Genomic DNA, 27713 nt, shown 5'->3' with positions numbered 1-27713 from the left:
CTGGTCTCTGCCCCATCAAAGTCTTCGATATCCGTAGCTTGTTCCTTTATTCACTAAGAGTCACGCTAATCTTCTCTCTGTTTTGCCGAGCTCAAGTTCAGCTTTACTCGGTCCAGCTTGTCTTCTCCGTATATAATTTGAATTCTTGCTTCGTGCGCACACACAGTCAGTGAGTCAGAGACGTTTTCCTCGTGCTTTGTTGATTCCATGGAACCCTATCAATCACATCTTAGCTCGAACCTCCGTTGTCAGCCGTTGATATCATAGAAAACTTTAGACCCTTCTGTGTTGACTTTTTGCTATTTTTCAATGCATCGAATAGCTTGGTGTCGTTGGATATTGCTTTCTTTTTCACTCTTCTGTTTAGTGCGTGGGCTTGACGCAAGTGCTGGTGATGCTGATCCGGTTTACAAGTAAGCTACCTCTCTCTCTCTCTCTTTGACTGAATTTATGGTTACCCTTTGGCGGTGTCGTTGTTTCCCTCTTGTCTTGATTGTTTTGATGTTCATTTGTTTCTGAATTTATATATATTCGCATGCGTAACTTGAGTTTAGTATTCTGCTTGGAACTTAGATTGAACTTAAAAGGTTAGTAGTCTTTGATTCACGACCTGAGCGTTATTTGCCTGCATTTTTTGTGGAATTGAATAAAGTATATGTTATTAAGTGACATAAAAGAGGTAGAGAAGGTGGGGAAATAGAAACTGCTAAATTAGCCCTGCAATTTTAACGCCGTATATAGATATTAATGAATTGGTGGACTGTAAAGAAATCCTATTCACCATGGGTTAGAAAGAAATGCTGGTTGAATGTGCACATATAGTTATTGACGGTGAGAATTGATTGTGAATTCAAATTATCAAATATAAACATAGTGTGCATGGCAACATGTAGTTTGAAGGTACATTCTATGAATTGGGCATTTTGAGTTAAATATTTAGGCATTTTGAGTTAACTTGGTTGTAGCTTCCTCGGTCATATGCCGTTTACTAATAAAATTTATGTACTGTGTTTTTTTTTTTTCCTTTTTATATGGATTTTCTTTGGGTGGCTTGTTGGCATATTTTATACATATTTTTACACTTAAATAAATCCAAGGCTAAATGAACCCAAGGAATCAGTATTATCCACATGAATGGAAGATAGTCCAGCCAGAAGGCAAGTCTAGGATGAGTGAGAGAACTCATCCGTGATATGGAAAACGAGCAAGGGCTACATATACAATCACGCATTATGTACTACTTACTTGACCTTATTCCCTTCAACTTTCTTCGGGCTCCCGTGTATTCCCCAACTCTTTTGCATTTTCTAGTACTTATGGGAATTTTCCCTTTGAGCAATATTCTTTATTTTGCTTTTGAAAATGATATAATTCCTTTAAATTTAAATGTTGCATTGTCAATTTCAAGCAAGTTCAGCACAAGTTCGTCACTTTTCCAGCTATTATGATCCATTTTGCCATTTTCACATCAAGTTGAATCATTTAGTCTTAGCAAGAGTAATCCAGCTACGTGAGCCTCTTCCTTTTCCCTAGATTACTCATAGAAAAGCTCAAAACCTATGTTAAGACTATTCTATATATATGTTTAAATATATAGATATCTCCACACGTTTACAAAAATTCAACATTTCATTGTCATGATGTTTCACAGATGCAAATTGAGATTAGGTTCACAGTAACTACAAATATGCGCGGTTGTTGGCTGTGGGAATGCCACTTATTTCTTGTCTCTTTTTTGATCCATGGCTGAATTACTGTGAGCATAGACTTTTTAATTGGCATATTTTTCTGGATAGTTTCATCTATACGAATTTAATTTCTGATGATTTTGCTTCTGAAAGGCCTCACAACTAAGAGAGATTAGTTAGTGTGGTTGGAAGACTGCCTTGAACTTCTCTTATTGATTGATAATTAAAATGTTTTCAGGGGGCACCTTTTTAGAGTAATGAAAATGATGACTAATCAATTATTGCTATTATTTTAATGGTTGCTCATATCAGGTCTTGCGTGGAGCAATGTCAGAAAACTGGGTGTGTCGGTGGGAAATGCTTCCAACATTGTAAGTTCTCAGCTGATGGAAAGCCTATTGATGGACCTTGGTATCTGCAAGAGCCGCTTTATCTGCAGTGGAAACAATGGGACTGTCGCAGTGATTGTCGATACCACTGCATGGTTGCCAGAGAGGAAGAAAGACAAAAGCTTGGTGATAAGCCTGTCAAGTATCACGGGAAATGGGCATTTCAACGTGTTTATGGAATTCAGGTTTTTAAATATAATGTTTCGAGTCATTTTTATCTAGTTACCCCATAACTTAATCTGGTTATGTCAATTAAATGATGTTTGTGCTCTCAGGAACCTGTTTCTGTTGCTTTCTCTGCCCTCAATCTTGCTATTCAATTTCATGGTTGGGTGTCCTTTTTCATCCTCGTATACTACAATTTACCATTGAGACCAAATAAGAGAACTTATTATGAATATACTGGCTTGTGGCACATCTACGGGGTCCTATCAATGAACTCTTGGTTCTGGAGTGCCGTTTTCCACAGTCGGTAAGCAGTCATTGTAGTGGATGATGTTATTGGAAGGTGCACAAGTTTTCTTCCTGACATTGTTACAGAATAATTGATTTATTCTGTATGGTTACGTTTGAATTTCATGAGGGGGAAGAAAATTTGTCGCCCATCAGTTTTAGAGTTTTTTTTTTTTTTTTTTTTTTTGGTTTGAGGTGTATAATCATTTCTTACTATTCATGATAGTAAACATTAGGATGGACAAAGAGTTAAGAGAAATGGATGTTCACTCTACTGTTCATCATAGTTAACATCAATGCCTACTTTAATACGGAGTGGCATACCTTGTGGAGAGGAAAGTGTTTCTCTTTAACATTTGTTCATGGATGCACATAATGTTTAAGTATATATGTTCACTTATAGAGAGACACACTTTATGTAGCTGTGTGTGTATATATTGACATTAGTGTAGACTTGGTTATGAACAAAATAGAATGAAAACAAAGGATTCATATAACCAATAACAACTAGTTTGGGATTAAGACTCAGTTGTTATTATATAATACTCTTCAGCATTTTCCACATAAAGTGAGTGCTCTGAGGACTTGGACTTGCACAACTGTGGTTGCAGGCCAAGAACTTGTACTATTACGTTAAGATATCACCCCTACTTACATGCATATTTGTCTTTTGCTTTGTGTTATTGTATTGTTCGACTTTTATCCCATGTGCTATGTCACTTTCAGATTTAATTAATTGCAGGGATGTTGAGTTGACAGAGAAGCTAGATTATTCCTCTGCAGTGGCATTGCTTGGGTTTACTCTTATTCTCGCAATACTGCGAGCATTTTGCGTGAGAGATGAGGCTGCAAGAGTCATGGTTGCTGCTCCTGGGATTGCATTTCTTACAACACATATCATGTATCTGAACTTCTATAATTTTGATTATGGTAATTATTTCTATATAATCTTCTTGCTTCATAATGCACCATAAATAATCCCTATCTAAGACCAACAATTGCAGAATGTTATTGAAAGTGTTTGTTCAATTTAATCAGCTTTTCATTTCAGCAACCCGCTAAATTTCTTGCTATTGTCTTTCTGCATGTTCAATTGTAGGCATAGTTTGTCTTTTATGCACATCACATCCAACTTTGAGTTGTCCCTGTTATTAGTGGACTAATTGATTGTATGCAAACAACGTAAATATTCATTATCTGTATTAAAGTTTAGTAAAATGTACTTCATTTTTACTTCTAATTCTCTTATCCTTTCAAATTCGGCAAGCATGTTATTGAGCTACGTTTGATACTATCTACTATGTACTACTATTTTCATGTGCTTGCAGCAAGAATGAATAAATTGTGTTTTTTAACTTTGTGTCACTGCCATTATAATCTCAACCCCACACTGCCAGTGTGGCCTATCACTTGAGAATGCCAATTCTTTTTCTGTTTATTGGCATTTGTCCATATTCATCTGTACTGGTTGGTGCTTTACAAAGGAATCACTTTGTCCATGGACAAGTTGAGCTTCCTCAAAATGACCAAAATACTATAGCATTTGCAGATCATTCTCATTGGACCCCACACCCACTTTAGGATTTAAAAAGAAAAAGGTAAAAATAGAAAAGCTACCAGGAATTGTGCTGATGAATGTTGCTATATTGAGAGAAGATGTTGGACATAAAAAAGTTGTAATGTGCTGTGTTTCTCTTTTGTGATGGTTTTATATGGGTTAATTATTTTGCAGGCTTGAACATGAAAGTTTGTACAGCCATGAGTATAGCACAACTACTCATTTGGGCAGTTTGGGCGGGTATTACTCGTCATCCATCAAGGTGGAAGTTGTGGGTGGTGGTGGTGGGAGGAGGTCTAGCCACGCTCTTGGAAATATATGACTTCCCACCATACCATGGATTTGTTGATGCTCATGCTCTTTGGCATGCAAGTACCATACCACTAACATATCTTTGGTGGAGCTTCGTCAGGGATGATGCAGAGTTTAGAACATCAAGTCTCCTCAAGAAAACCAAGTAGCACTTTCCGTACCCTATCCTTGAAGTAAGCGGACGATAGATTATGCCAAGCACATCGCAGGCTCAGTTATGTGTCGAACAACTGAAAAGCGTTCTTTTTCCTGTGCATGTATTTTTCGCAGATGCGTACTCCTTCCACTTTGAATTTCATTTGGTGTTGATCTATTATTTCTACGGACAATGTGGTACACATTCTGTAATGAAACTCAAATTTTGAGATCACTGGGCATTTTCCTTTTCATATGAAGAAACCAGGCTGCAGAATTTTAGTTGTAAAGTTTGTTTCTGTTGTACGGATATGTTGATTGTATAAATTCAATCACGTGGATTGGACACTGAGATATACATCCGTCAATTGTAGAGTAGTCTTTTTGTGCTACTTGTAAGATATGCAACCTCTTGGCTGGGGAGTTTATCAGGTGGCAATAATGTTTTTATTGCTGGATCATTATATGGACACGACTCATGGTGTAATTCCACTTTCTATTTTTCTGCTTCCGACCATCTTTGGATGTTTAAATTGCCGCCTTCTATGGTTCTATTTTCTTTGATATATTTTTGTGAATCGTGATTTTTGAAAAAAAAAAAAAAAAAAGTGAGGGGAGGGGAATCTCCCAAGCACTTAACTCCAGGCTTGGTTCGCTGAGGTTGATCCAAATGAGTGGCCTAGACCCAAGAGTGAAGCTTGAAGACATTTGGGCCAGGCTTGCGAAGTGTTAATTATTTTTCTGTTTCTTGATATGTGAATGAACTAGTAACTTAAAAGACAGCTTTCCCTCTGTCTTTTCATGAAACCTTAGCTAGTTACTAAATATAGTGATATAGCCACTATGCAAATTTCTAACCGTACTAGTCAAAAATATTAAGTACGGAGCAGTCAACTACTAAACTCTCCAATTTAGTCCACCCTACTTCACTCCTTTATATGGAAAAACTCCATAATGGCACATCAGCTGAATCTGCTTCTATGTCGTCTCCATTCTCTGCAACGCACTGAGGTGGAGGCAACAACATTCCCTCTGCCATATTTGCAAGCAGTCCTGGCATTCCGAAAACTGCCTCCTCATCCATATAAAACATGCCCTCCGCCTCGGCTGTTTCTGTCGCCCTCTTGTTTTCCTGTCTAAATTCATCCCCTAAAAGTCCATCCGCCTCTACTGGCCGGAATGCTCTTGCAGCCTCTGCCGCCGCCTTCTGAATGTCCTTTGGATCACTCGAAGCTGGTACTGGCAACCGCCATGACGAGTCTGCAAAATTCAAACACGCAGACCTACCTCTAAGTGCCAGCGCCGCCACGTCGTGAGCCCGTGCTGCCATTTCCGCCGTGGGAAAAGTTCCTAACCATATTCTTGATTTCTTATTAGGTTCTCTAACTTCACAAACCCACTTCCCGGAGTTTCTCCTACGAACTCCTCGGTAAACGGGATGGCGAGTCTCCCGGAATTTCTTTCTGCCAGCCCGTTTCTTTGGATAGCTGGAAGCTAACATCAATTCTTCATCGGAAAAATTTGTACGAGCTGGAGCACTGCAACTATCCGACACTGGAGAATCGAAGCCGCCAAAAGGAAGTGGGTCGGAGTAGCAAGAGAGAAAATCCATGTCTGAAAAAGGGGGAAGTATTTGTTGTTTGTATATTTTAAGTGAACACTGAGCAGCGATTGTGTAGTATCAAGTGTTTGTTTGGGTATTTTTTAAATTAATTTTGGTGCACATAAATGTGAATTCATAGTGTTTTATATATAACGATGATATGATGAATGAGATAGTATAAGGGGACTTAGCAAATTTCGAACGCGCACACGGAGTGTGATAAGGAGACAGGCTGGTTTATCCCACGCATTTTTTTCGCCCAGGATTGGACTGGGTTTGGTAACAGCTGTTTTAAGGGCGACAGAACGTGCCGGGTGGCTTTTGAAACGGACACGTCACATTTTTTATTATTTTTATTTTAATTATCCTTAGTATTATTTCCATCTCATAATCAACCTACAGGCTTTAGCTGTCAGGGTCAACGCTCAGTATCACTATCACTACTCTGACAGTTTTTTTCGTTTTTATTAAGAGAGTTTCAATGACTCGCCGATTTTTATGTACTTTCATGGCTGTTACTCTTTTTTTTTTCTTTTCTTTTCTCTACCCTTTTCTTTACCCTGACACTCTGTTTAGAAAACACGAGCCTGGCGTCCGTTAATTATAAATATAAGCTATATCATAATATAATAGGATTTGATATTTTATAATAAAAGTTTATATATGATATTTCATTCTCATTAATTTTGAACATAATAATTTAATTTATAGATAATATTATAAAATATTATATTGACATTATCGTATACATGTAAATATATAATAAACCATACTAGTATATGTGCACTTTGAGAATGCTATTGGTCAAAATATTTATTACCACACAAATATATACATTTATGAACTCAAAATAAGGTTGAAAATTTATATATATTCGTTTTTGTCTTCGTCGGCATAACTTTATTGTAATTTTATTGTCAACATATAATAATTTTAAAAATAAAAAATAACAATTAATAAAATTATTAAGAAATTAATTTGATCGTTAATTTATTATTTAAATAATCATTAAAGATAATTTATATTCATAATTAATTCAAAAAATAAATACATGAAAATCTATATATAATAAATTATTTAAATAATCATTAAAGATAATTTATATTCATAATTAATTCAAAAAATAAATACATGAAAATCTATATATAATAAGAAACTTTTAGTGCAATCAAATTTCTTTTATATTTCAAGTAATCAAAGTTCCTTTACATTTCAAGCAATTAAGTTTACTTTGTAATTTTCTCTGTTCAAATTTATTTTTAATTGCAAAATTGGTAAAACGCATACTGTGGATCCAAATCCACGAAGTCAGATCAAGCGCACTTTAATTTCCAGTTGATGTACTTCACACACTTGACATGTCGCAATTCTCCAGCTCAGAATGTCAATCAGCAATTAGTAGCTCTTGTTCCTAAAAAAACCAACAAAAAGATTTGCCTTTATCTTATTTGAAAAAATAAGAAAGAAATTTTCTTTTCGCTTGTTTAAGAAACAAAAAAGGTAGAAATGTAAAAAATGAAGGAAATTAACTCTTCAATTTAGTGAGAAAATAGAAAAATTTAAAATTAACTCTTCAATTTAGTGAGAAAATAGAAAAATTTATTAAAGTGTAGTATTAAAGGAAAAAGTATTTTAATTTATTTATTTTTCATTCTCTTCTACTTTTTCTAACAAATTGCAAGCAGGAAAGATTGTGATGGAACGAATAACGATATTGAAGCTACGAAGAAGAAGAAAGGAAACAGAGGAGGAGAGGGTGGGGCGGCGCATAGGATCAAACGATACCTTTTTGGCGGTGACGTCACACATTTCCCAAAACACGGTTGACAGTTAATCCAACTGCCTTGGCCTTTGAATGCCTCACAGTGGCGGTAGCTCACTGCCACTGGGTTTTTCCGCGGAAACGCGTGGACCACGTGCATTTTATGCCAAAACCTTCTAAAGGTCCCATTAGATTTTCTACTGGGTTCCACCTGAAAATCTAATTTCGAAGCTGTGACTGGCACTTGGAAGTAAGTGAAACAAAGTAGAGTAGGTTAAAATATTGGGCCGTGGTTCAATCCAGTGACACCCAATTTTCAGTGCTACTCCCACCTATTCTTCAACCATCCATTATAATAATCCTTCACACCTGTTTTGGTCTAGACAAGAACAAAAATATAAAAGTGGATTTTAATTAACTTTTCAAAAATTTTTTTTTTTCATTGAAATGTCTAATTGCTCGAACTAATATAAATAGACTACACAATAGGAATAGTTCTCTTTTAACTCACTAAATTGATAAATTAAAATAATCTAAATGATTTAAACTTGTAACCTCACATTGCTCACGTTATTGAAAAGACAAATCAGATTAACTAAATTTTTCTTTAATTGTAAATGTGACAATAGTGAGATTGACTAATTTTTTAAATTTCCTTATAAATAAATGTACACAGATCGTACAAAGTATAACTGTGTAATTGTTATTTAACAAAGCTCTTTTTATTTATACAATCATTCACCAATTGGTTACTTTTTTTTTTTAATAATTAATTATAATTTGGTAGATAGATACACTTAAGTATAGTCAAATCATTTTTCTTTCTCAGACAAGGTCACGAGAAACGAAAATATTTCACTGTAGCACTGGCTCAAAAAGTCTCGTGGTCCTCATACGGTACACTCTCAATTTAGGGTACACGATGTTTCCGCATTATTGATTATAGTATTACACTATTTTTGCAATAATAATAAAAAAAAAAATTGCATGCCAGAATTACTATTTAGTCTCCTAAGGTTAGCACTTATGTATTAAATCATTCTTATATTATTGATCTATTAAAGTATTTAAGTATTCCGTCAAAAATTTACTATTTTAACAGTTATAAAAAGGCAAAAAAATTACTCTATGACATTTAACTATTTGATCCTCACAGTTAACATGATGTTACTATTTTAATCCCTCATGTTTACTATTTTTGTTAAAATTTAACAGTTAAATTGTGAATTTTTTTTGAATAATAGTTATCTTTATATCAAAAAAGGGACTAAATAGTAATAAGAGTGAAACATTAGGGACTAAATAATAATTCTCCCAAATGGTAAATTAGTGAAGATAGATAGATAGTTAATATGCATATAAGAGGACTAGGAATTGGAGCCAAAAGATTTGGGTTATATTATTTGCAATTGATCCCTGATTTTTTTTTTTTTTAAATTAGTTATTATAATTAAACTCTATGTGTATTGAGACATTCAATAAAGTTAACCAATATTTGAGCAAAAGCAATAAACAATGAGTAAAATTAAAATTTCAAGATTTATAAAATATATAAAAGAAAATAGGATATTTTAATTTTATTAGGATAAGACTTATTTATATTCGATGTACAGACTCACTCATATATCAAGTCAATCCATGAATTATTTTTAAAAAATTATTAATGCCTTATTTTTTTCCTTAATAAATTATCAAAAATACTCTCATTTCATTTTGATCCAAAAATTATTTTTATTAAGGGACCGCAGTAGCTTCAAAGTATAGATCAAGTGGGGCTATTTATTTTCTAAGTCGTGCTCAATATCATTTTTCTTATAAAAGCATAATTACAAAATTTCCCATCGACATTGGTATGAATTAATTGAAACTTTTAAGCGCAGGACACGATTGGTCATTTTGTACGAAAAGCTTTTACAGAACTGTATATAAATTACCTGCACTACATAATTAATTAAAGACAATGTATAATTAATATTTGTGCAGTGGCGGTCCTGCTTTTCCCACAGCCGCATTTAGAACAGCGAAGTGAGTGAAGGTGAAATGAACCTATCCGACTAAATCGGAAAAACGAGAAATAAAAGTGATGACAATGTTGTAAAATATCTATGGAGTCGGTAGCTATGGCTGCAATGCATATCCCCGTAAATAATAATACTGTAACTTACAATGGAGTGTGGACCATTCCCCACTTTCTTTTCATAATCTTCTCCGATCCTTCTCTTTACGGAACGAATCACAATCATTTTACTTTATACAAAATGGAGGCCGTGGACCAATTATTTTTCTTGCTTTATATATTTGCAATTTTTGTTCTTACATTTCCATTATAAATCATGTGATGTCTTTTTTCTTTGCTCTTTTTGTCTTTTTGTGTCAGTTCGCAATATCCATTTTTCTCCTGGGTTGGGAATGCTAATGAATGATCGCTTGAGTTTCCTCCATAGCTTATAAATTATGTAAGGTTCAATTTGAAGGTATCTGGAGAGAGTTCAGGTGCATAAAAACTAATTAAGAAATTATTCATATTAATTTTTCAATTCCAACAGCATCTTCTCATCATCTGAACGTGATTTAATTAATCAGAAAAATCAATATGTTGGTGGATATTTCTTTCTTTAATCTTGCTCATATTTATATGTCCCGAAGGGAGAGAATCTCGATCATATCATAATTGGTATAATGAAGATGCATATATTGAAAGGTAGCTGCTGCCCATTACTATAACTTGTGGAACTAGACACAAGTTATAGTTGATATGTCTATTCTTTCAAAATCTCAGCCATGAAATTAACCTAGACAGTGAACACCTATCTCATTTGAAATGCTGCAGCCTATATTGAAGATTAGACCGTTCGCCTGTTATTTGAGAAAAGATTTCACATTGCCATAATTAATTTAACGTTATTTCTTATTTGACTCTTAATCACACATTGGAAATTAATGTCGGTAATTCCTCAATCTTATATAGATAATTGAAAATTTTGAATTGTTTCAGCCCTTCAACTTTCAAATCAACCCACTTTGTTTACCGACTTCCGTTTATCTTTCAACAATCAACTAAAGTAGCAACTAGCAAGTAGCGTCATACATTTCTCACAAATTTCGTTGCCGACTACCAGATTTATAGTAGTGGCACGCAGCTGGCTATATATATATATATATATATATATATATATAAGGGGAAATTCTTCTTGTAACCTGTTCTCTTAGTTCAGTTTTTTCAAACTCAAAAACTGCATTCAGTATTCAAATACAATTCAAACTGGGGAATCACAAATGCATACAAGTTGGTTGACATTTGGAATTAGAATAATGATGATAAACCTTACAATCTTCTAAACAATCATAGTGGTATGTATCTCTTATTTCTCAAACTGTTTTGAGTCCCTAACTGCAGAACTTAAACCCTTTTACATTAGAATTTTGCTGATCGTTTCTTCAACCTTTTCTTCTAATTAATGTTAGGGCAAAGTAAGTACTTACCTAGTCATGGCGAAGAAATTAAGCAGTAAGATTAAGCTTTTAGATATCATTAAGAGCTAGCTAGAGTTTACAGGTCAGGGGCTCACTGGATGAAATAACGCCAGAAAACAGCAAAGAAAAGCATTATTATCAGTTAAAAAGAAACCAGAAAAAGAAAGGAAAAAAAAAAAAGTGTTGGTTCATGCAGAGAATGATCTCTAACTCTCTCACTTCCTTATATTTACCACTGTCTACTCCTTGATATATAAAAATCTAATAGCACAAATATTGTTAGCTTTAACTTATATAGATGCAAGGGCAAAGAAAGATAGAAAATACTTGCAGGCTCGATCACATTTCTGGTGTAGTAGAGCCTGCCTAACCAACATATTAACTGAAAACCTAAGAAGATTCAAAAAGCACAAAGCATAATATCGGGAATATGTTTTAATGTAATTATTATCAATCTTTAAAATCTGAATCCCTAATTGCAGCTACTGAGAGTTGTATCATTAACATGCATTATTTGGGCAAGTAAAGAAGCCTCAGTATATGTCTGAACCGCTATGAGCACCATTGTTTTAAATTTGTACAATGTAAGCATGTAATTTAAAATCTAATACACCATTCTGAAAATGAAGAGAAAGAGAAAACGGAAAAAAAGCTAATGCACTCAAATGTAAGAGAAAGAGATCAGGATATGATTCATAACATAAGAGAAAGAAGAGAGCAGCCATTGTTCAATAAATTCTCTAGGAACCCATATCTCGAGAGTTGAGACTCAAAAAAAACTGGGAAAAAAACAAAATGAAAGAAATTGTGGCCATGAGAGCCTCTCCGTACCATAAAATATCAAACTCGTCTTCTCCACAAGGAAAATGACAATGTAGGCACGTCTCCTGCACGTCTTTTTCCTAAAAAACAACATGAGATAGACGTACACTTCCCTATGTCCTCTTGCTGAAATTAAGTGTAAAAACATATACAGCTAAGCTAATTAGCAATATGGTGCAGCAGAATCGCCTACCAGTTTGAAGGAGCTAACTTTCCTATTGACTGATAGTGATAGTTGATACTGATGATTCTGATACAGACAGCAGGAAATCTAAGCAAAACCCAAACCGCTAAATATCAAACAACTTATATTACCACTGTATCTGGATAAATGGGGATTTTCTTTTAATTTACTGGTAAGACCATAATCCTTCATCTGAATTTCCTGCCGAATCATCCGATGACGGTGTGTTTATCCTTGGTGGACTCAACAACATTCCTTCTGCCATGTCCACTAACAAATTCGGCATATTTAGAATCTCTTCCTCGTCAATAAACTTTTGACCTGATTCAACATAGCTAATACCGGAAGACGATGTGCCTTCTATTTCAAGGGGACCCGTAGACGGATTAGACCCGCTTTCTGGCTTGGGCTGCCTGGCCATCGCTGCAGTAGCAGCAGCGGCCCGTATATCGCTGGCTGACATCGAAGCTGGTATTGGATAAGATAAAATAGATTCAGGAAAGTTGAGGGCTGCGTCGGGACCTTTAAGGGATAAAGCAGCGACGTCGTAAGCGGCGGCTGCCATTTCAGGAGTAGAGTACGTACCCAACCATATACGAGTAGTTTTACGTGGCTCCCGGATCTCGGATACCCATTTTCCACTCCGACTCCGAATTCCCCGATAAGTCGGATGCCTTCCAGTGGAGGGAAAACCCGATGGAGATCGAATGGGTCTTGGTGAAGGGTTGGATGACGTGGAGCGTGGTGATTGTTGTTCTGGCGCCGCAATAGGGTCAAGGACTTGATCCGGCTGGTATGGTTGGGGCGGCGAATCAGCATTAGGACTGGCCATATAAGCCAGTAAACAAAATTAAATGGTAATAACGTAATAATAATAATCTGTATAATCTTTTTTCTCTTGTTTTATTTTACACGAATACAAGTGAAGAATTTTGTTCTGAAAAATAACAAGTTAGCCCTCCAAGACCTTTATAAGGAAATGGGCTAAACCGCTAAAGCGTGGGGAAATCGCGGACTTTACCTCTACGGACTATGGCTCTAACGCTTTTTTTAATTATTATTATTATTATTATAAAAAAATAAAAGTGTTGATGTGATAGTAGATGTGAGAGTTTACTGTGGGAACACGTATTAGTGCCCGAGTTAATTAGCTGTAACTCACTCACTCACTCACTCATATACAAAAACCTTCCAAATTAAGTAGCGGATTGCAAATAAAATATTATTATTTTGTGGATAAACCATCTAAAAATACCTCCACTATACGAATTACAATAATTGCACCTCAAAAAATTTTAAATTCAATTAGTCAAACTTTTTTAACAACACTGTTGCACCTAAATTAGCAAACAGTAATCTTAAGGAAAATGACATTCCGAATAAACTCCTTTATGGCTTCATAGAGGAGAGAGAAAGCAGATGATCGACGTATGGAAAGAAAAATTACAACGTGACATTTTATTGGACTAGTTTAATCTACATCATTTGCAATATTAAAATAAAATAAAATGACAAAAAATTTACCATAATTTGAAATTAGAATACAATTAAGACAAACAATTAAAATTGGAATGTAAAGGAAAGTAAGATTTGTTACAATTTAACCATTATTCTGTTATTGGTTATTATAAAAACAGGTCATGCTCCTTCCTTTTTTTTCTTCTTCATCTTCTTCTGTGTTTTCCATTAATGTCTTCACATTAATTTTGTTGGTGCGATGTACTGATACCCAATTTAAAATAATTGGTCCAGTTCCACCCATGCGCTTTTATGGTCAGTCGTCCTTTTTCGTTTATATGTATACATTTCTTTGTATTCTGTAATTCTGGTAGCTGCTTGAGGTTTTTCTTGGTCCCAAATTCTCACAGTGTTTTCAATTAAGAGCATCAATCCAAAAGTTTAACTCAAATCAATCGGGATTAATTTAGAGCACATTTGATATTCATGTATGTTGTTCAATAATTATATAATGTATACGTGACTAAGCGCGAGTTAAATTAAACGGTTTCTGATAATAGGATTCGGATATCGGTGATCTAAAAGAAATATATATTTACTAACTTTTTTTTTAATAATAAGTTTCAACATTAGGTTAACTTTTTTTGTCATTAACAAAACATAAAATTGAGAAAAAAAAAAAACTTTCAAAAAGTATTTTCAATTTTCAAGCAAACAATGGAGCCCAAATAATTTACAAATGAGCACCACATCACTTGTGAAAAAAAAAAAAAAGCATAAACAGATAACTAATTGAAAAAACAGAATTAGCAAAAAAATTAATAATTAAAAATCAGCATTAATTAGGGCTTTTCACCGACTTCATTCTTGGAGGCAAGTTTCAGGATTCTGGGTAGTAAATAATTAAATATGATACATCAAGTGGCGCAAGATTGTCTCAAAAAGCTGAGGCAAGAAGAGAATGGCAGAGAAAGTCATAGCTAGGACCAAATAATTTGGGATGCGAAAATGGGTGGTTCAGTCTCGAACCAACCGTAAAAAATCGAATTTAGTTTTGCTTCGAAATCGAGCCGTACTGAAGTAAATTCATAAATCGAACCGAATTGATGCATTTGATTTTTTACTAAGAAAAATAATTATCTTGTAATAATTTATTCGAAAATCAAAAGCCAAAATTATAGAAAATTAAAAATAGTTTAGTTTTGATTTTTTTTTTTTAATATAATCACCTCTACAATAACATTGTGTTACTTTACCAGAAAAAATTAATATATTGTATCTCAAAATTTACAGAAATTTATTGTACCCTTAAAAATATTGTTATCAGAATAGTTGATATTCTTCCTTAAAAAAGAATATTAGGCACTGTGAATATGAAATGAATATTAATTATTATTACCAATAAAGACAGTATTAATAAACTATTTTTCCATCGTAATTGGGTTTAAATATTCTAAATTAAGTTAAAATTGATTCTCTTTTTATTTTATTTTACAAAAATATTAAGATTGCAAATGAGTTTAAAAATTAGACCTTCCTTGTCATAATTTAATTCAGATATTTCTAATTAACTTAAAATTATTCTTGATAATGATAGTCAATTTCTAACTAAGAGTTTTCCCCTACCATATTAATGTTTATTTATATTAAATTTTAACTATACTATTAAAAATACCTATTAAGTTTTAATAAATTAACCTTTATACTTTTCTATCGAGAGAGGAATTAACCCCTCTTGATTTTATCAGAAAAAAATAATTATTAAATATTATCAATTAATATTTCTATTTATACAGTATTTTAAAATAGAAAATAATATATTTGTCTTAGAAAATATATTTTTATGGATAATTATGAAAGTTAATTATAAAACATAAAAATTATTGAAAAAATTTTCATTAATATTTTTTATTTAAAACATATTAAAATAAAAAATAATATATTTACTTTAAATATTAAAAATGTATGATGCATGATAATTTATAAAAATGATTATAATTTAATCGTTTTTATTTCAATAACAGAAATCTTTGCTAAGATTTTGCTAAGCAATGTGTTTCATTAGCTACTAACTATTAGTGATTGACAATTAATCATTAATAGTTATTATCAGTTATTATAAACTACGTACTAAATTAAATAGATCCTAAATACAATTTACCTTTTTACGTAAAATGATATATGTAAAAGGAATAAATCTAATATAACACAGAAAAATATCTTGTCATCAACATTGAACGCCCAACCATACCAATAATGGAAACTATGGAATGTAGATAAAAGGCCAACAAGGATTGTCCTTGTAAGAAAGAAAAAGAAAAAAAAAAAAAAAAAAGGAAAAAGAAATTTCCTTGCCCTATAGGGATTTTGTATACAAAATTATTTGTTCCAAAATATTATTTGCACTCAAAATTCTGACAATTTCTTTTTCTTTTTTTTTTTTTATATGAATAGAGAAAGTTTAAATTTAAGTCATTTTGAGTTTTTTATTATAAGAATTGAGTTTTCTTTTAAGAAAAGGTATTTTAAAATGAAATAATGCTCGATTTATTCTTTTAATTTATAAAAAAATATTTGACTTGCTTAAAATTAAGTTTTTTTTTCAAAAGACAAATTAAACCTACTTGCTAATTAAAATTAAAGAATTCACTTGCTTAAATTTGGTAGATATAAATTTTTTTTTTCTTTAATAATATTGGTGGTTGAGACTCCTTCTCCCTTAATTAAAGAAATAGGTGGTTATAAATTCAAAAAAAGAATTCTTTTTTATTTTTTTTTGCTAGAGTACATGAAGGGAGAATTAAGAAAATAAGAAAATATTTCAGGCCAACTGCATTCATTTAGACATTTACGCATTTACCCTCAGACATATTGCAGACCAGTCAGAAACTGGAGTAAATAATAAATGAACAAATAAAGGAAAAGAATTAAATAAATAATTTTTGTTTTTTAAAAAGAAAAGAGAGCTCTGCCATTTTGTAGCCGTTAAAGGTAGTTATTATCTTGACGAGGGGATAAAAAAAGTAGTTATTATCTTATCAAAACCAGGAGCACATAAACTCAACACTTAATCACCATAGCCTTTCCTTCATGGAAACTTTGATAAAATCAACATTCCCTTACTTCTCCAAATATAGAAACATCCCTAACATCAAATCTGTCAAACCCTTAAAGTTTTCAATAAAACCTCCGCCGCCAGACTTTGATTTCAGATCGGAGATATTGCAACAATCCAGAACCACAATTGCCAAATCCTACCCACAATTGCTAGACTTGGCCGATACAGGTAACTTAGTAGTTATAGAGAAGCAACTTTTCGGTCCTGTACCGGCCTGGAGAACCGAGTTTGTTGAACCAGACGCAATTTGGTTAGTCGGCACCACCCATATTTGCAGTGAATCCGCCGCAGAAGTGGAGCGCGTTGTGCGGGCCGTGAGGCCTGACAACGTCGTAGTTGAGCTGTGTAAAAGCAGGCAAATTTCCTCTTCTTTATTTCTCGGCTTTTAATTAGTTGATTCTTATTGAAAAATGTAAATGGTAGCCGAAACTTTTGTGGATGCTGAAGGAAACTGATTAGACTAATTTTCTCTTGGGAAAATCGATAATGTTGTCTATAGAAAAAGGTATATGTGTCTTAAATTTCACTTATTGCAGAGTTGATTTACAGAGCTGGGATTATGTATACTTGTATTGAAGATGAAAATGGGCAACAACTGAGATCAAATATGTTTTCTTTGAGTGGTACTGGATTTTTTGGTGCTGTTGGTCGAAGCATTAATTTGGGTAAGCATCAAGCAACTTAATTTGTAAAGAACTAATTTCTTTTGTATTGTTTAGTTCTCAAGAAAAGTTTCTGATTGATAATTTAAATTACAGGAGGTCAAACTGCTCTAGCCTTACGTTTGCTTCTAGCAATTTTCTCATCAAAATTATCTTCTGATGTCAACCGCCCCTTTGGGGATGAGGTAGTTTCGTCAAATTCATTTAATATTTAAGCTCAAAATAATTAGTAATAAGTAAAATCTGAAATCGGAAATTATGATTTTTTTTGCCCCTTAAATTTGCAGTTTCGTGCTGCTCGAAAAGTTTCTGAGGAAATTGGTGCTCAAATAGTGTTGGGAGATCGGCCGATTGAAATAACAGTATGCATATATAATTTCTTTGTGATATATTAAATATGAATCAAAAAAGAATAAAGTAGTTTCTATTAAATCTGTTCTTGTAGCTTGATCGGGCTTGGAATGCTCTGAAATGGAATGAGAGGCTTAATTTAGTGAAATCAGTTGTAAATGGAATTACTTCATCATCTGAAGCATCAAGGAACAAGTTAGAGGTTTTTCCCTTTCCAGAATTTAGTGTCATCAATAATTGGATTCGTGTTAATACATAACTCCTGAATAGCAAAATCCCATTACAAATAACAGGTAACAAGCAACGATGAAAGAACATTTCAGCTGTATGAGCAACTGAGCATTTCATATCCATCACTCATGCAGCCTCTCATACATGAAAGAGACACTGTAAGTATATATCATATACATAAAACTGATAAGCCAAAATAATTTTCATTTACTAAAATTTGTTGCAATGATTTGATTAGTACCTGGCATGGTCTCTGAAACGAAGCAAAGCCGTGAAGAACAGCAAGCGAGTGGTGGGGGTTATTGGGAAGGGGCATATGAATGGAGTAATATATGCACTAATATCAGATCAGGGTAATTTGCGGTTTCGAGATCTTGTAGGAAAGAGGCCATCTAGCGATGGTTCGAACGGTTTTTTTAATAATCTTGTTAAGAGCTTGGTTAGAGACACTGTCATTAGTGTCCTGCTGTGGCAATTGTATGAACAGGTTAGAGGAGCTTTATAGAATGTTAAATGGCTTTTATTTTTATTTTTATTTTATTTTATTTTATAATGTAAGTTGTATTCATGTGCATTTATGTACTGTTTATTAATCCTATTTAATTTATTTAAGAAAATGCTTTCGGTGTTAATAAGAGATTTCTTTTCTATTTTTTTATTTTAATAATTTTTTTTTTTTTTTTGGAATGTCCTTAAAACCCATAATAAGTTTGGTCCTTCTTTGGAAAGAAATTAATTTGGTCCTTATCATGTTATAAATAAATATACATATATATCTAAGAAGAAAAGTCATTAAGCCCCTCCTTCCAAGAAAATCATACAACAACTTCCTAAAAATAAAATATATATATGTATATTTATTTATTAATTTGACATAATATATTTTTGTGGCCTATATTGTTTTGGCATAGTTACCAAGAAAATCATTTGCAATGAATATCATTTAAAATGATAAGTGTCCATTTTATTATAAAATAGGAAATTAGGATTTAAATCATATTATATTAAGAACAACAATATTTATATAAGAAGGTATCGGTTGAAATAGTAAGCGGTCTTAATTAATTAATTAATTTATTTATCAATATGATTTATGCAAACTAATTAAATGAATATGACTATCCATTTTAATTAATTAATTTAATTATTATGATTTATGTAAAATAATAAATGAATGTGATTCTCCATTTTAATTAATTAATTAATTTAATTAATTTGAAAAATTAATAACTATGACTAATGAATAATAAAATTATAAATATCCTGAAGATGTTTGGAAACTAGACTACTTTTATTAATATTAATGTTAATTAATATTTGTAAATAAACCTAATTACATGCACCTATATCCACCTCATACATATATGATTAAAAATAAATTATTTAGACCGACATCAGGGGATAAAAATTTTTGAATATATTTTTAAAATTTGAAATTCAAATGAATAACTACACGTGTACTTGCCAAGTGAGCTCAAAATGAAAACACAGTTACCAACTAAAGCAAGCGTTAAAATTGGTCTGAACTCTGAAACCGTCGAAGGAAAGCACAAAAAGTCTGGGCTGTAGTAATAAATGCAGAGATAAGCAAGAACTTAATGACGGGTTCTGCCCTTTTATTAATGGCTTAAAACTGAAACCAGACTTGCTAGCTCAGTTGACTATTCTTATTTTTAGATAAACAACGAAGCTTCATTAACTAATATGGACAATTAGGTCATATAAAGTAAGATTAAGACAAATGCCATTTTTGTCATCTCCTTCCTACAATTCAATTTCAGGCAACCTAACCAGCTGGTTTTGCATATAAACTGTGGGCAGGACGCGGTTTCCTTACGTCAGATGAATTGGAATTAACATACGAAGAAATAATCCTGCCTCCTCAACATTACACCTGCATCATAACTATAAACTTCCTTTTATTGTATGGGGATAACAATGTAATAAAATGCCATTAAATACAGGTTTTATTTTGATGTGTAAAGCCAGATTTTCATAATAAATGAAAAATGAGAAACTGAAGTCTTCTTTTTTACAAAGTCCTATCACTGTCAATCTTCAAATGGCACCACTTAATCCTCGCATGTGTTCTCTTCTCAGCCTGGTTGCAGGTTTCTTGAGACAATTGGTGATAACTTGAAACTTAAAAAAGTTTCCCTCCAAAATGTGGTCAAATAGTTGACTTCAGTTAGATTGGTAAATAACATAGGAGGTCACTAAATTTTGACATTCTTAAAATTTAATTGTATGAATAGATATCTCACGTAGATAATTTACATTAGTTCCTGTTAAAAAAAAAAAAACAAAGAAAGCAAATTACATTAATGGAGCTAATGCACATAAACCTTTCTATAAATTTAAGTATTTGAAGGATATGTAAAATAATGTAGGCAATAAATTCAACGACCAATTATTTTTCACTCCTTCATCGTTTGAAATTTTGATGAATAGTGTATTACTGCCTCTAACTTTGTCCATAAATATAAATTATTTTAGAATTTTTTTTGTCCGTTATAAATTATTTTAAAAATACTAAGGAGTAATATTAATGATTTTTTTTCAATTTTACAACACATTATTATTAATGATGTTAGATAAAAGCAAATTAACAAAACTTTTTACTCTGATCTAAAAAAATTAACTATTTTCTTAAATAATTTATATTTAAGAAAAACAGAAATAGTTTATCTCTCAAGTCAAGTTACCAACAAAAAGTCTCAACATATACCGACAATTTAAGACTTAAATGGCAATGATTCGGTTTTCAATCGTTCGTTAATACGGTTATATTGACTATCAAACCGTTAACGGTTACAATTGAATCTAAGTTGTCAACGAATATAGTTAAATCTAAGTTGTTAATATAATAAATGAAGTATGGTAATGTTTTAACTTACTATATTTTTTTCTAATAAATTTTGCCTTTTTAAATTTTTTTTTGTGTATTGAATATTTACTAAAAATCATTCTAATATCAATATCTAAATAAATTTAAAATTTTGAACATGTTTGAAGTTATTGTTAAATTTATAATACAGTTGCTTTCAATAAATTGATCTTTTAAGTACATATAATTAACAAACACTTTAGAATACAATGTAAAAATTAGCACTACCGGCTTAATAATGTTTTTTTTTTTTTTTTTTTTTTTGGTTTTGGAAAATAATTTGTAATTTCATAAGAAATTATTCCTAAAGAGGGAAAATAAAATTTACAAAGAAAGATTGGAACAAAAGATTGTGAGATCTTCCATAGAAAGAACTCTTACTAAGCACTTCTTAATTTTGGTAAAATGCATTCAATGTTGATTTTACATTAGATCTTTCCCCTCTATAATTAGTTCAAAATATTTAATTAGTGTTATCGCATTTCTCTATATACAAGCAATATATATTTTCAAAATAAATAAATAAATAAGAGAGGAAAAAAAATAGAGTTTCTACACTGCAACTCATTGCCTGACTTTATATATAAAAGACTTGGGGTGACAAGTGTATGACATTCTGAGCGCCCTCTATTTGCATTCGAGTAGCTCTTCAACTATAAAATTGTTGTCACTCAACTCTCCACCTCTTTCAATCATGGGCAGTGAGAGTCTTCCTCCAAGCCAATCTCAAAATCAAAAAACCTCTCGTTTGAGACTCCATATTTTGATTGTAGATGATGATTCTACAACTCTTGCTATTGTCTCGTCCATGCTAAAACTATGCACTCTCCAAGGTATTCTTTGGAGATCTTCTTGTTTAATTATTTCTTCTAGCTCATTTGCAGTCTCTGGTTTTTGTCTGATAGGTTTAATGTTTTGATAGGAACTTCATTTGTGTGCCTCATTTCTACACTAAATGCTAGTCTTTATATCTTTTTATCCATAAAAATATCATTCAAAATATAGTTTTTTTTTATTATAATTTGACGTGAGTTTTATGTATCACAGAGTTGATTTTTTTTTTTTTTGATATCTTAATCTATTGATAAAAATGATTTTTTTTTTTTTTTTTTGAGTATTGGGGGAGAGGATCTGAACTTGAATCTATTGTCAGATCATTAATGCAATTACCACTAGGTTATGTCTTGGTGTGCAATAAAAATAAACACTTTTAGTGAATCTGAAATTTTAAATCTTATTATCCAAAATTTTCTCATCTAACAATATATAAAAATTGATTTCAAAGTTCCTCTTTTTTCAACACCCTTTCTTAATGTCATTTTATTTGAATCTTTTATCTTTTTTTATTTTTCTTTTTGTTGGATCTCCTTTTCTTTTTATTATTTATTTATTGATTTATGTAATATCAAATGAATCACACTATCAGAATTCCCAAAATTGATTTTTGATGTATGATAATTTTCAATTGATTTTTTTTTTTTTTTTAGTACTATGAGAAGATTGCACCTTTTGGAATTCACATGCCATGGCCACTCTCAAATTCTATATCCATCAAAAAGGATATTGAACTCTTAAATCTTATCCCCAAAATCCCTTTCCCTTTTGATAATAGTAGAAATTGATTTTTAAAAATTCCATTCTTCCATTATCATAATTTTATAATAGTTCTGTTGAATTTCTTTATATATTTTTTGAATCTTAGAACTCCAATGGATAGTCATGTCTTAGTGATTTGATTAAGATATATATGCTTATGTTTTCAATTAATTCAGGAAAGGTTTCCATTTTTACAGTCTTTTGTACCTATAAATCAGTATACTACTCCAAAATCAGAATTATCTTTTTTCCTCCTTCCTATACAAGAAATAAAGTCTTCTTCTTTATTTGTTGTTTTATGCTTCTTGGATCTAAAAGAGTTTTGGAATGATGTTTTTTTGCTCAACAACAAATAAAGAGATTTGAAATTTTTAATAATTGCATTTTCATCCTTAACATATCCTTTTGCTTTTGTTGGATCTCATGTTAAGTTCCTTTTTTCCCTTTTATTTATATTATATATTTGGGAACTTTCAGAACACAAGACAATCTATACTTGTCTTTTTTCTAATATTAGGCATCTCTTAAATTTTCATTTTGTTTGGTTATGAAAAGTGAAGTTCAACCACAAGTGTATCCATTTAGGGTTTTCACACATATCTTTCTGTTTGGATTAAAATGGAAGACCCTTTTCTATCATTTTGAGTGAAAAGACATAGCTTTCGAGTAGTTAATTGATTATGCCATAAATTGAATTTATTTCTCATGTTAATTAGTTTAACTTTATATATCAGGTCTGTAGTAAGAAGATCAAAGAGAGAATACAAAGTGTTCTCAGTTAAATGCTTTCCACTTTTTCTTTAGAATTATTTGCATCCCTAATGTCTAACTAATTTTTTTTTTTTCAATTGATAGATCGCATGATAGAACTTTCAATTGTGACTATTAAAAATCCATTACTTGCTTTGGAAAAACTTCAAGATAAAGATGGAGCATTCGACTTGGTTATCACTGATCTTCATATGCCTGAAATGAATGGTTTGGAACTACAAAAACAAGTGAAAGAAAAATTCAAGATTCCTGTTATTTGTAAGTGCCCCATTGTTAATTTTAAAGAGTTTAGTTTATACATTAGCAATTATTGATTTGAAAATATTGAATCTTGTTGTTGATGGGAATGCAGTAATGTCAGTAGATGATAAAGGAAGTGTGATTTCAGAGAGTTTAGAGAGTGGAGCTTTACTTTATATAGTAAAACCAGTAAATCAAGGAGACCTTAAAAACGTAATTGACTGTGCGGTGGCAGCTAAGAAAGGCAAATCAATTGCTACTGAAGAAATGACAAACTTTGAAGAGGGAAACTCATCTTCATCAAATGATGAGAAAGATTATTTGAATGGCGCAGATTCCTCCTCGTCAGCAGCATCGGTGAATGGAGATAATTCCCAGGAAAAGAAAAATGGAAAAAAGAGAGAAAGAGAAGGTCCAGATGAGGAAGAAGATGCTGCTGCTGCTCCAAAAAAGGCTAAGGTTGTTTGGACAAATTCACTTCATAACCGCTTCTTGCAAGCTATAAACCATATTGGGTTGGAAAGTAAGGAATCTTTAGTTATTAATGAAAATATTTTCTTATAAAATCATATATCAACGTTATTCCTGGTGGATCATTTTGTGTTGAATTCCTGCAGAGGCTGTTCCCAAGAGAATTCTTGAATTCATGGGTGTGCCAGGGCTAACTAGGGAAAATGTCGCCAGCCATTTACAGGTTTGAATTAACTAGAGAAACTGGGTTTGTTCTTTCTACTTTGTTAGGGTTTTGCAAAAAGATTATATACATATAGAAGTTTAATTATTCAAACAATTTAATCATGCATGTAAACCAACGTTATTCTCGTAGCATCATCTGGTGATTGGTTTTCTTCTTCTTCGTTTTTTTTTTTTTTTTTTAAAGAAAAACTCGTACTCATCTCTTAATAGTTAGATTGTTTTGTCTTTGTCTCATGTATGTCTTCAATATTGTTTTTTCTTTAAATAGTTAACGTTTATCAATTTTTATATATTTTTAAATACAAGCAGACACTATCAATTTGCCTTTTTTTTTTCTTTTTTTTTTTTTTTTGGAACAAGCTGGATGGGTCCATTCAGGTGAAAATGGTTCCCCAAGAATATGAGTTTAGTCAAAATATAATCTTAAAAGACTAATAGCGAGTGAAACTAATGCTGTTCCAGAAATACCGATTGTTCCTGAAAAAAGTGGCGGAGAGAGGACTTTGGTCATCGCAGCTATCAGAAAAGGCATTTAGGTCATCTTTTGCATCTGGGTATTGCTCTTCCTTGTTCAAAAACGCCCATCAAGATTATATGATGAGGGCGTTCCATCCTGGATATGGAGGCAATAGCAATTTCTCTGGTTTTGGTTCCAGCTCCTGCTTTGGTTTCTCACTATCACCTCGCTTTCCTAATCATAATCATGAAGCTTCAAGTAGCAACTCTGTGTTCCGCTATGGCCAATCCAGTTTGTTTGGCAACAATTTCACTAATTTCCAGCGACCATTACTTCCCAGTTCATCGTCATATCCTCTTTATCAGCCAAATCGCTCAAACAATGCCGGAACGACGCTGTCGTTTGATAGAGCTTCTACCTATGGTCTTACGAGTAATGCCACAAATGGCCTCATTAGTGGTCCTCAACATAATCAAGCAATTAGAAGATCAAATCCTTTCAACAGTGACAACCCTTTCAAATTTGGCTCTTCCAATCATGCTTCAGGCTCAGGAACTGTCAACAACTCTTATCCTTTTCTTAATCCCAACAGTAATTATGCTGGAATCCGATTGACTAGTGACGGAGAGCTTATCGGATCAGGACCAATCGGATTCTCAGGGAAAAACCTTTCAAGTGGTTCCAGTTTGATGAATTGGACTCGTAATAACAATGCATCATCGACGGCCACGCTGAATGGGCTATTTGGTTATCAAGGAGCGTCTTCTTCTGCTGCTGCTGCTGCTGCTCCTCCTCCTGCTCCTGCTGCTACTGCTGCTGCTCCTCCTCCTCCTCCTGCTACTGGGTTTAGGAATGAAAACCCATTTTCTCCATCGACTTTTTTTAATAATAATCAAGAAAACATAATTCTGTCTCCATTTGCGTCTCAGCAACAGACGAATGATACAGGTCCTATTGGAAATGATGGAGGAAACAATTGCAATGACGTTGCTCTCAACTTTGATAATGCTAATTCTAACAATCAACAGCAACAGCTTCAGCTTGGAGAAGGCGAGGAGGATGATCTTGCTGAACTTCTCTTTGGGCCAACGCCTTTCCAGGCATACTTATTATCTTCATTTAATTTTTAGTTTAAATTTTTTATTATTACGTGATAAATAATAATGAGCGTTTATGTTATTAATATTGGTGGTTTTGATGCTCATATAGCAACAAGGAATGGTTGGAGCTGTTAATGTTAACTTCTCTACCAGTCCATATGATGCTCAACTCAGCTCTGCCGACGTCAATGAACTCCTCAATGATGAATTTTCTGCTGGATGTACTCTTACAGACAAGGCTCCTTGGACTGAACCATCCTCTACCCAGGCATGTCACCAATTATTTTTATTTTATTTTATTTTATTTTTAATGAACGAATGTTAATTAATCATAATTGATTAATTCTTAACAGTAACCTTCTCATTTCTTTACTGCTTCTTGTTAATTCTGTGTGTTTAGCCGCAAGTCATTCATGGGGAGCCTATTCATTCTGAGCTCAACGGCATGCGCATTGATGACAATGCCTTCACATCGGAGAATCAGGCATGTATAGATATAATTAAATTAAGTTGGTTCTTTATGACGGAAAATAATTAAGTGGCTTCATTTTTAGCAAATTTTTAAGTATTTTAGCACTAACTAAGCATTGGGTTTGGATTTAATTGTGCAGGGTTGGGGGGAGGATTTCTTGGACTTCCTGCTTGGAAATGAACCCTACTATACAAGTGACTGGAAGCAAATCAAGGATTGATATAAAATCCAGTCATATTTATATGATATTATAATCCAGTCGAATAAGTAGACTTTGGTTTTGGTTTAAGTTTAAATTAACCATAATAAATCTTCCGAGACTTTAGTTTGATTTGGTTTGCTTTGATTTGGTTTGATTTGATTTGATGAACTTAATTTATAATAGTTTGTGAAAGACTTAGTTTGTTTCCTCTTTATAGTTTATAAATGTGGTGGCATTTGTGTAATGTATAGTATGCATGTTTAGCTGAGTTCTGCCTCTCTTTTGTCTTTCATGGTTCATTTAATTAATGATAGGTAGAAATCAATCATCATATGTTGTTTTTTCCCCTTATAATTTCATAGTTATTAACTTTAAAATTTTCAAATGTTTAATGTTTAGGACCCACACACTTTTTGAAATTTTGAGAAGATGTGTGGGCCTTTGGAGCTCATCCATTTAGATTGAATTCAAATGCTGAATCTGAAGAATAATTAAGAATTATACATGGATTTCTTTTCTAATTCTTTGAAAAACTAGCCATTCAAAAATTTAAAAATTTGCAAAACCCAATACATAATTTAATAGTAAATACATATACGACCTACCAATAGATTCAGTTCAAATTCACTCTCCCATACTCAATAAAAAAATAATCTACAAATTTAAATTGATCAAAAAATTAAAAGTTACATGTCCGTCAAAATGAAAAATTTCAAATTATAAGCACGTGTAAAAATATCAGAATAGTAAGAAAACAAAGAAAGAAGCATGGAGTCCTCCATTTGTTTGGTAATAGTATGTCTACTAATGCCTAAACACGTTTATAGTTTGGTTTATAGCTTATCCTTTATCTAATAAGTCTTCCACTTTTAGGCTTTGTTTGGATGAGAATATTTTGTTGAAGGAATAAAAAGTACTCATGCAATATTTTAGGGAAATATATTTTCTCTTATTTGATAAAGAGAAAGAAAATATTGAATTGAGTAATATTTCATTTATTTTTTCTCCGAACCTACATATTATGAATCTTTTCAATTTAGAGAGAAAATCATCGAGAAAAATAAGAATTTCACTTATTTTTATTAAACTATC

At 32.3% G+C, this 27713-nt stretch overlaps 5 protein-coding genes across 6 annotated transcripts; 3 read left to right on the top strand and 2 right to left on the bottom strand.

The window, feature by feature from the left end:
* The first annotated feature begins 48 nt into the window (after window positions 1-48).
* LOC105648518 (uncharacterized) lies at window positions 49-5046 on the top strand. Its single transcript, XM_012234937.4, has 5 exons — window positions 49-413; window positions 2001-2262; window positions 2353-2549; window positions 3273-3460; window positions 4263-5046. Exons 1-5 carry the CDS (start codon window positions 310-312, stop codon window positions 4547-4549), a joined length of 1038 nt encoding a protein of 345 aa, XP_012090327.1. The 5' UTR covers window positions 49-309; the 3' UTR covers window positions 4550-5046.
* On the bottom strand, window positions 3865-6269 carry LOC105648517 (dehydration-responsive element-binding protein 1A). The gene has a single exon (XM_012234936.4). It carries the CDS (start codon window positions 6145-6147, stop codon window positions 5470-5472), a length of 678 nt encoding a protein of 225 aa, XP_012090326.1. The 5' UTR covers window positions 6148-6269; the 3' UTR covers window positions 3865-5469.
* Window positions 6270-12042: 5773 nt separating this feature from the next.
* LOC105648516 (Integrase-type DNA-binding superfamily protein) lies at window positions 12043-13334 on the bottom strand. Its single transcript, XM_012234935.4, has one exon. It carries the CDS (start codon window positions 13210-13212, stop codon window positions 12547-12549), a length of 666 nt encoding a protein of 221 aa, XP_012090325.1. The 5' UTR covers window positions 13213-13334; the 3' UTR covers window positions 12043-12546.
* Window positions 13335-16824: 3490 nt separating this feature from the next.
* LOC149492920 (TraB family protein) lies at window positions 16825-18817 on the top strand. The gene is made up of 7 exons (XM_089726885.1): window positions 16825-17311; window positions 17506-17621; window positions 17715-17803; window positions 17906-17980; window positions 18064-18171; window positions 18263-18358; window positions 18439-18817. Exons 1-7 carry the CDS (start codon window positions 16929-16931, stop codon window positions 18703-18705), a joined length of 1134 nt encoding a protein of 377 aa, XP_089583011.1. The 5' UTR covers window positions 16825-16928; the 3' UTR covers window positions 18706-18817.
* A 2888-nt stretch (window positions 18818-21705) lies between these two features.
* Window positions 21706-26750, top strand: LOC149492919 (uncharacterized). 2 transcript variants are annotated; one of them, XM_089726669.1, is made up of 8 exons: window positions 21706-21920; window positions 23539-23712; window positions 23807-24217; window positions 24312-24388; window positions 24853-25947; window positions 26057-26215; window positions 26348-26431; window positions 26559-26750. In XM_089726669.1, the coding sequence occupies exons 1-8, from the start codon at window positions 21782-21784 to the stop codon at window positions 26637-26639; spliced, it is 2220 nt and encodes a 739-aa protein (XP_089582795.1). In that variant the 5' UTR covers window positions 21706-21781; the 3' UTR covers window positions 26640-26750. The 2 variants fall into 2 exon arrangements, with proteins under 2 accessions (XP_089582795.1, XP_089582796.1); XM_089726670.1 differs by having other exon boundaries at window positions 21710-21920; window positions 23930-24217.
* The last annotated feature ends 963 nt before the right edge of the window (window positions 26751-27713 follow it).

Source organism: Jatropha curcas, chromosome 10 (assembly GCF_041381405.1).
Source record: "Jatropha curcas cultivar XTBG-Jc1 chromosome 10, XTBG_Jcur_1.0, whole genome shotgun sequence".
Taxonomy (NCBI): Eukaryota; Viridiplantae; Streptophyta; class Magnoliopsida; order Malpighiales; family Euphorbiaceae; genus Jatropha; species Jatropha curcas.
The sequence above is the reverse complement of the archived record's forward strand: the minus strand, read 5'-3'. Positions and strand labels throughout refer to the sequence as shown.

What these genes read in the sequence shown, in the direction of transcription:
- LOC105648516 (XM_012234935.4), bottom strand. Translation starts at nt 13,212, where the DNA reads ATGGCCAGTCCTAATGCTGATTCGCCGCCCCAACCATACCAGCCGGAT.
- LOC149492920 (XM_089726885.1), top strand. Translation starts at nt 16,929, where the DNA reads ATGGAAACTTTGATAAAATCAACATTCCCTTACTTCTCCAAATATAGA. An exon ending in ACCGCCCCTTTGGGGATGAG is followed by an intron (nt 17,804 to 17,905) that starts GTAGTTTCGTCA and finishes TTAAATTTGCAG; the next exon opens with TTTCGTGCTGCTCGAAAAGT. An exon ending in CATCAAGGAACAAGTTAGAG is followed by an intron (nt 18,172 to 18,262) that starts GTTTTTCCCTTT and finishes TACAAATAACAG; the next exon opens with GTAACAAGCAACGATGAAAG.
- LOC105648517 (XM_012234936.4), bottom strand. Translation starts at nt 6,147, where the DNA reads ATGGATTTTCTCTCTTGCTACTCCGACCCACTTCCTTTTGGCGGCTTC.
- LOC149492919 (XM_089726669.1), top strand. Translation starts at nt 21,782, where the DNA reads ATGGGCAGTGAGAGTCTTCCTCCAAGCCAATCTCAAAATCAAAAAACC. An exon ending in AAAACTATGCACTCTCCAAG is followed by an intron (nt 21,921 to 23,538) that starts GTATTCTTTGGA and finishes TTCAATTGATAG; the next exon opens with ATCGCATGATAGAACTTTCA. An exon ending in AAACCATATTGGGTTGGAAA is followed by an intron (nt 24,218 to 24,311) that starts GTAAGGAATCTT and finishes GAATTCCTGCAG; the next exon opens with AGGCTGTTCCCAAGAGAATT.
- LOC105648518 (XM_012234937.4), top strand. Translation starts at nt 310, where the DNA reads ATGCATCGAATAGCTTGGTGTCGTTGGATATTGCTTTCTTTTTCACTC. An exon ending in GATGCTGATCCGGTTTACAA is followed by an intron (nt 414 to 2,000) that starts GTAAGCTACCTC and finishes TGCTCATATCAG; the next exon opens with GTCTTGCGTGGAGCAATGTC. An exon ending in CTTCTATAATTTTGATTATG is followed by an intron (nt 3,461 to 4,262) that starts GTAATTATTTCT and finishes ATTATTTTGCAG; the next exon opens with GCTTGAACATGAAAGTTTGT.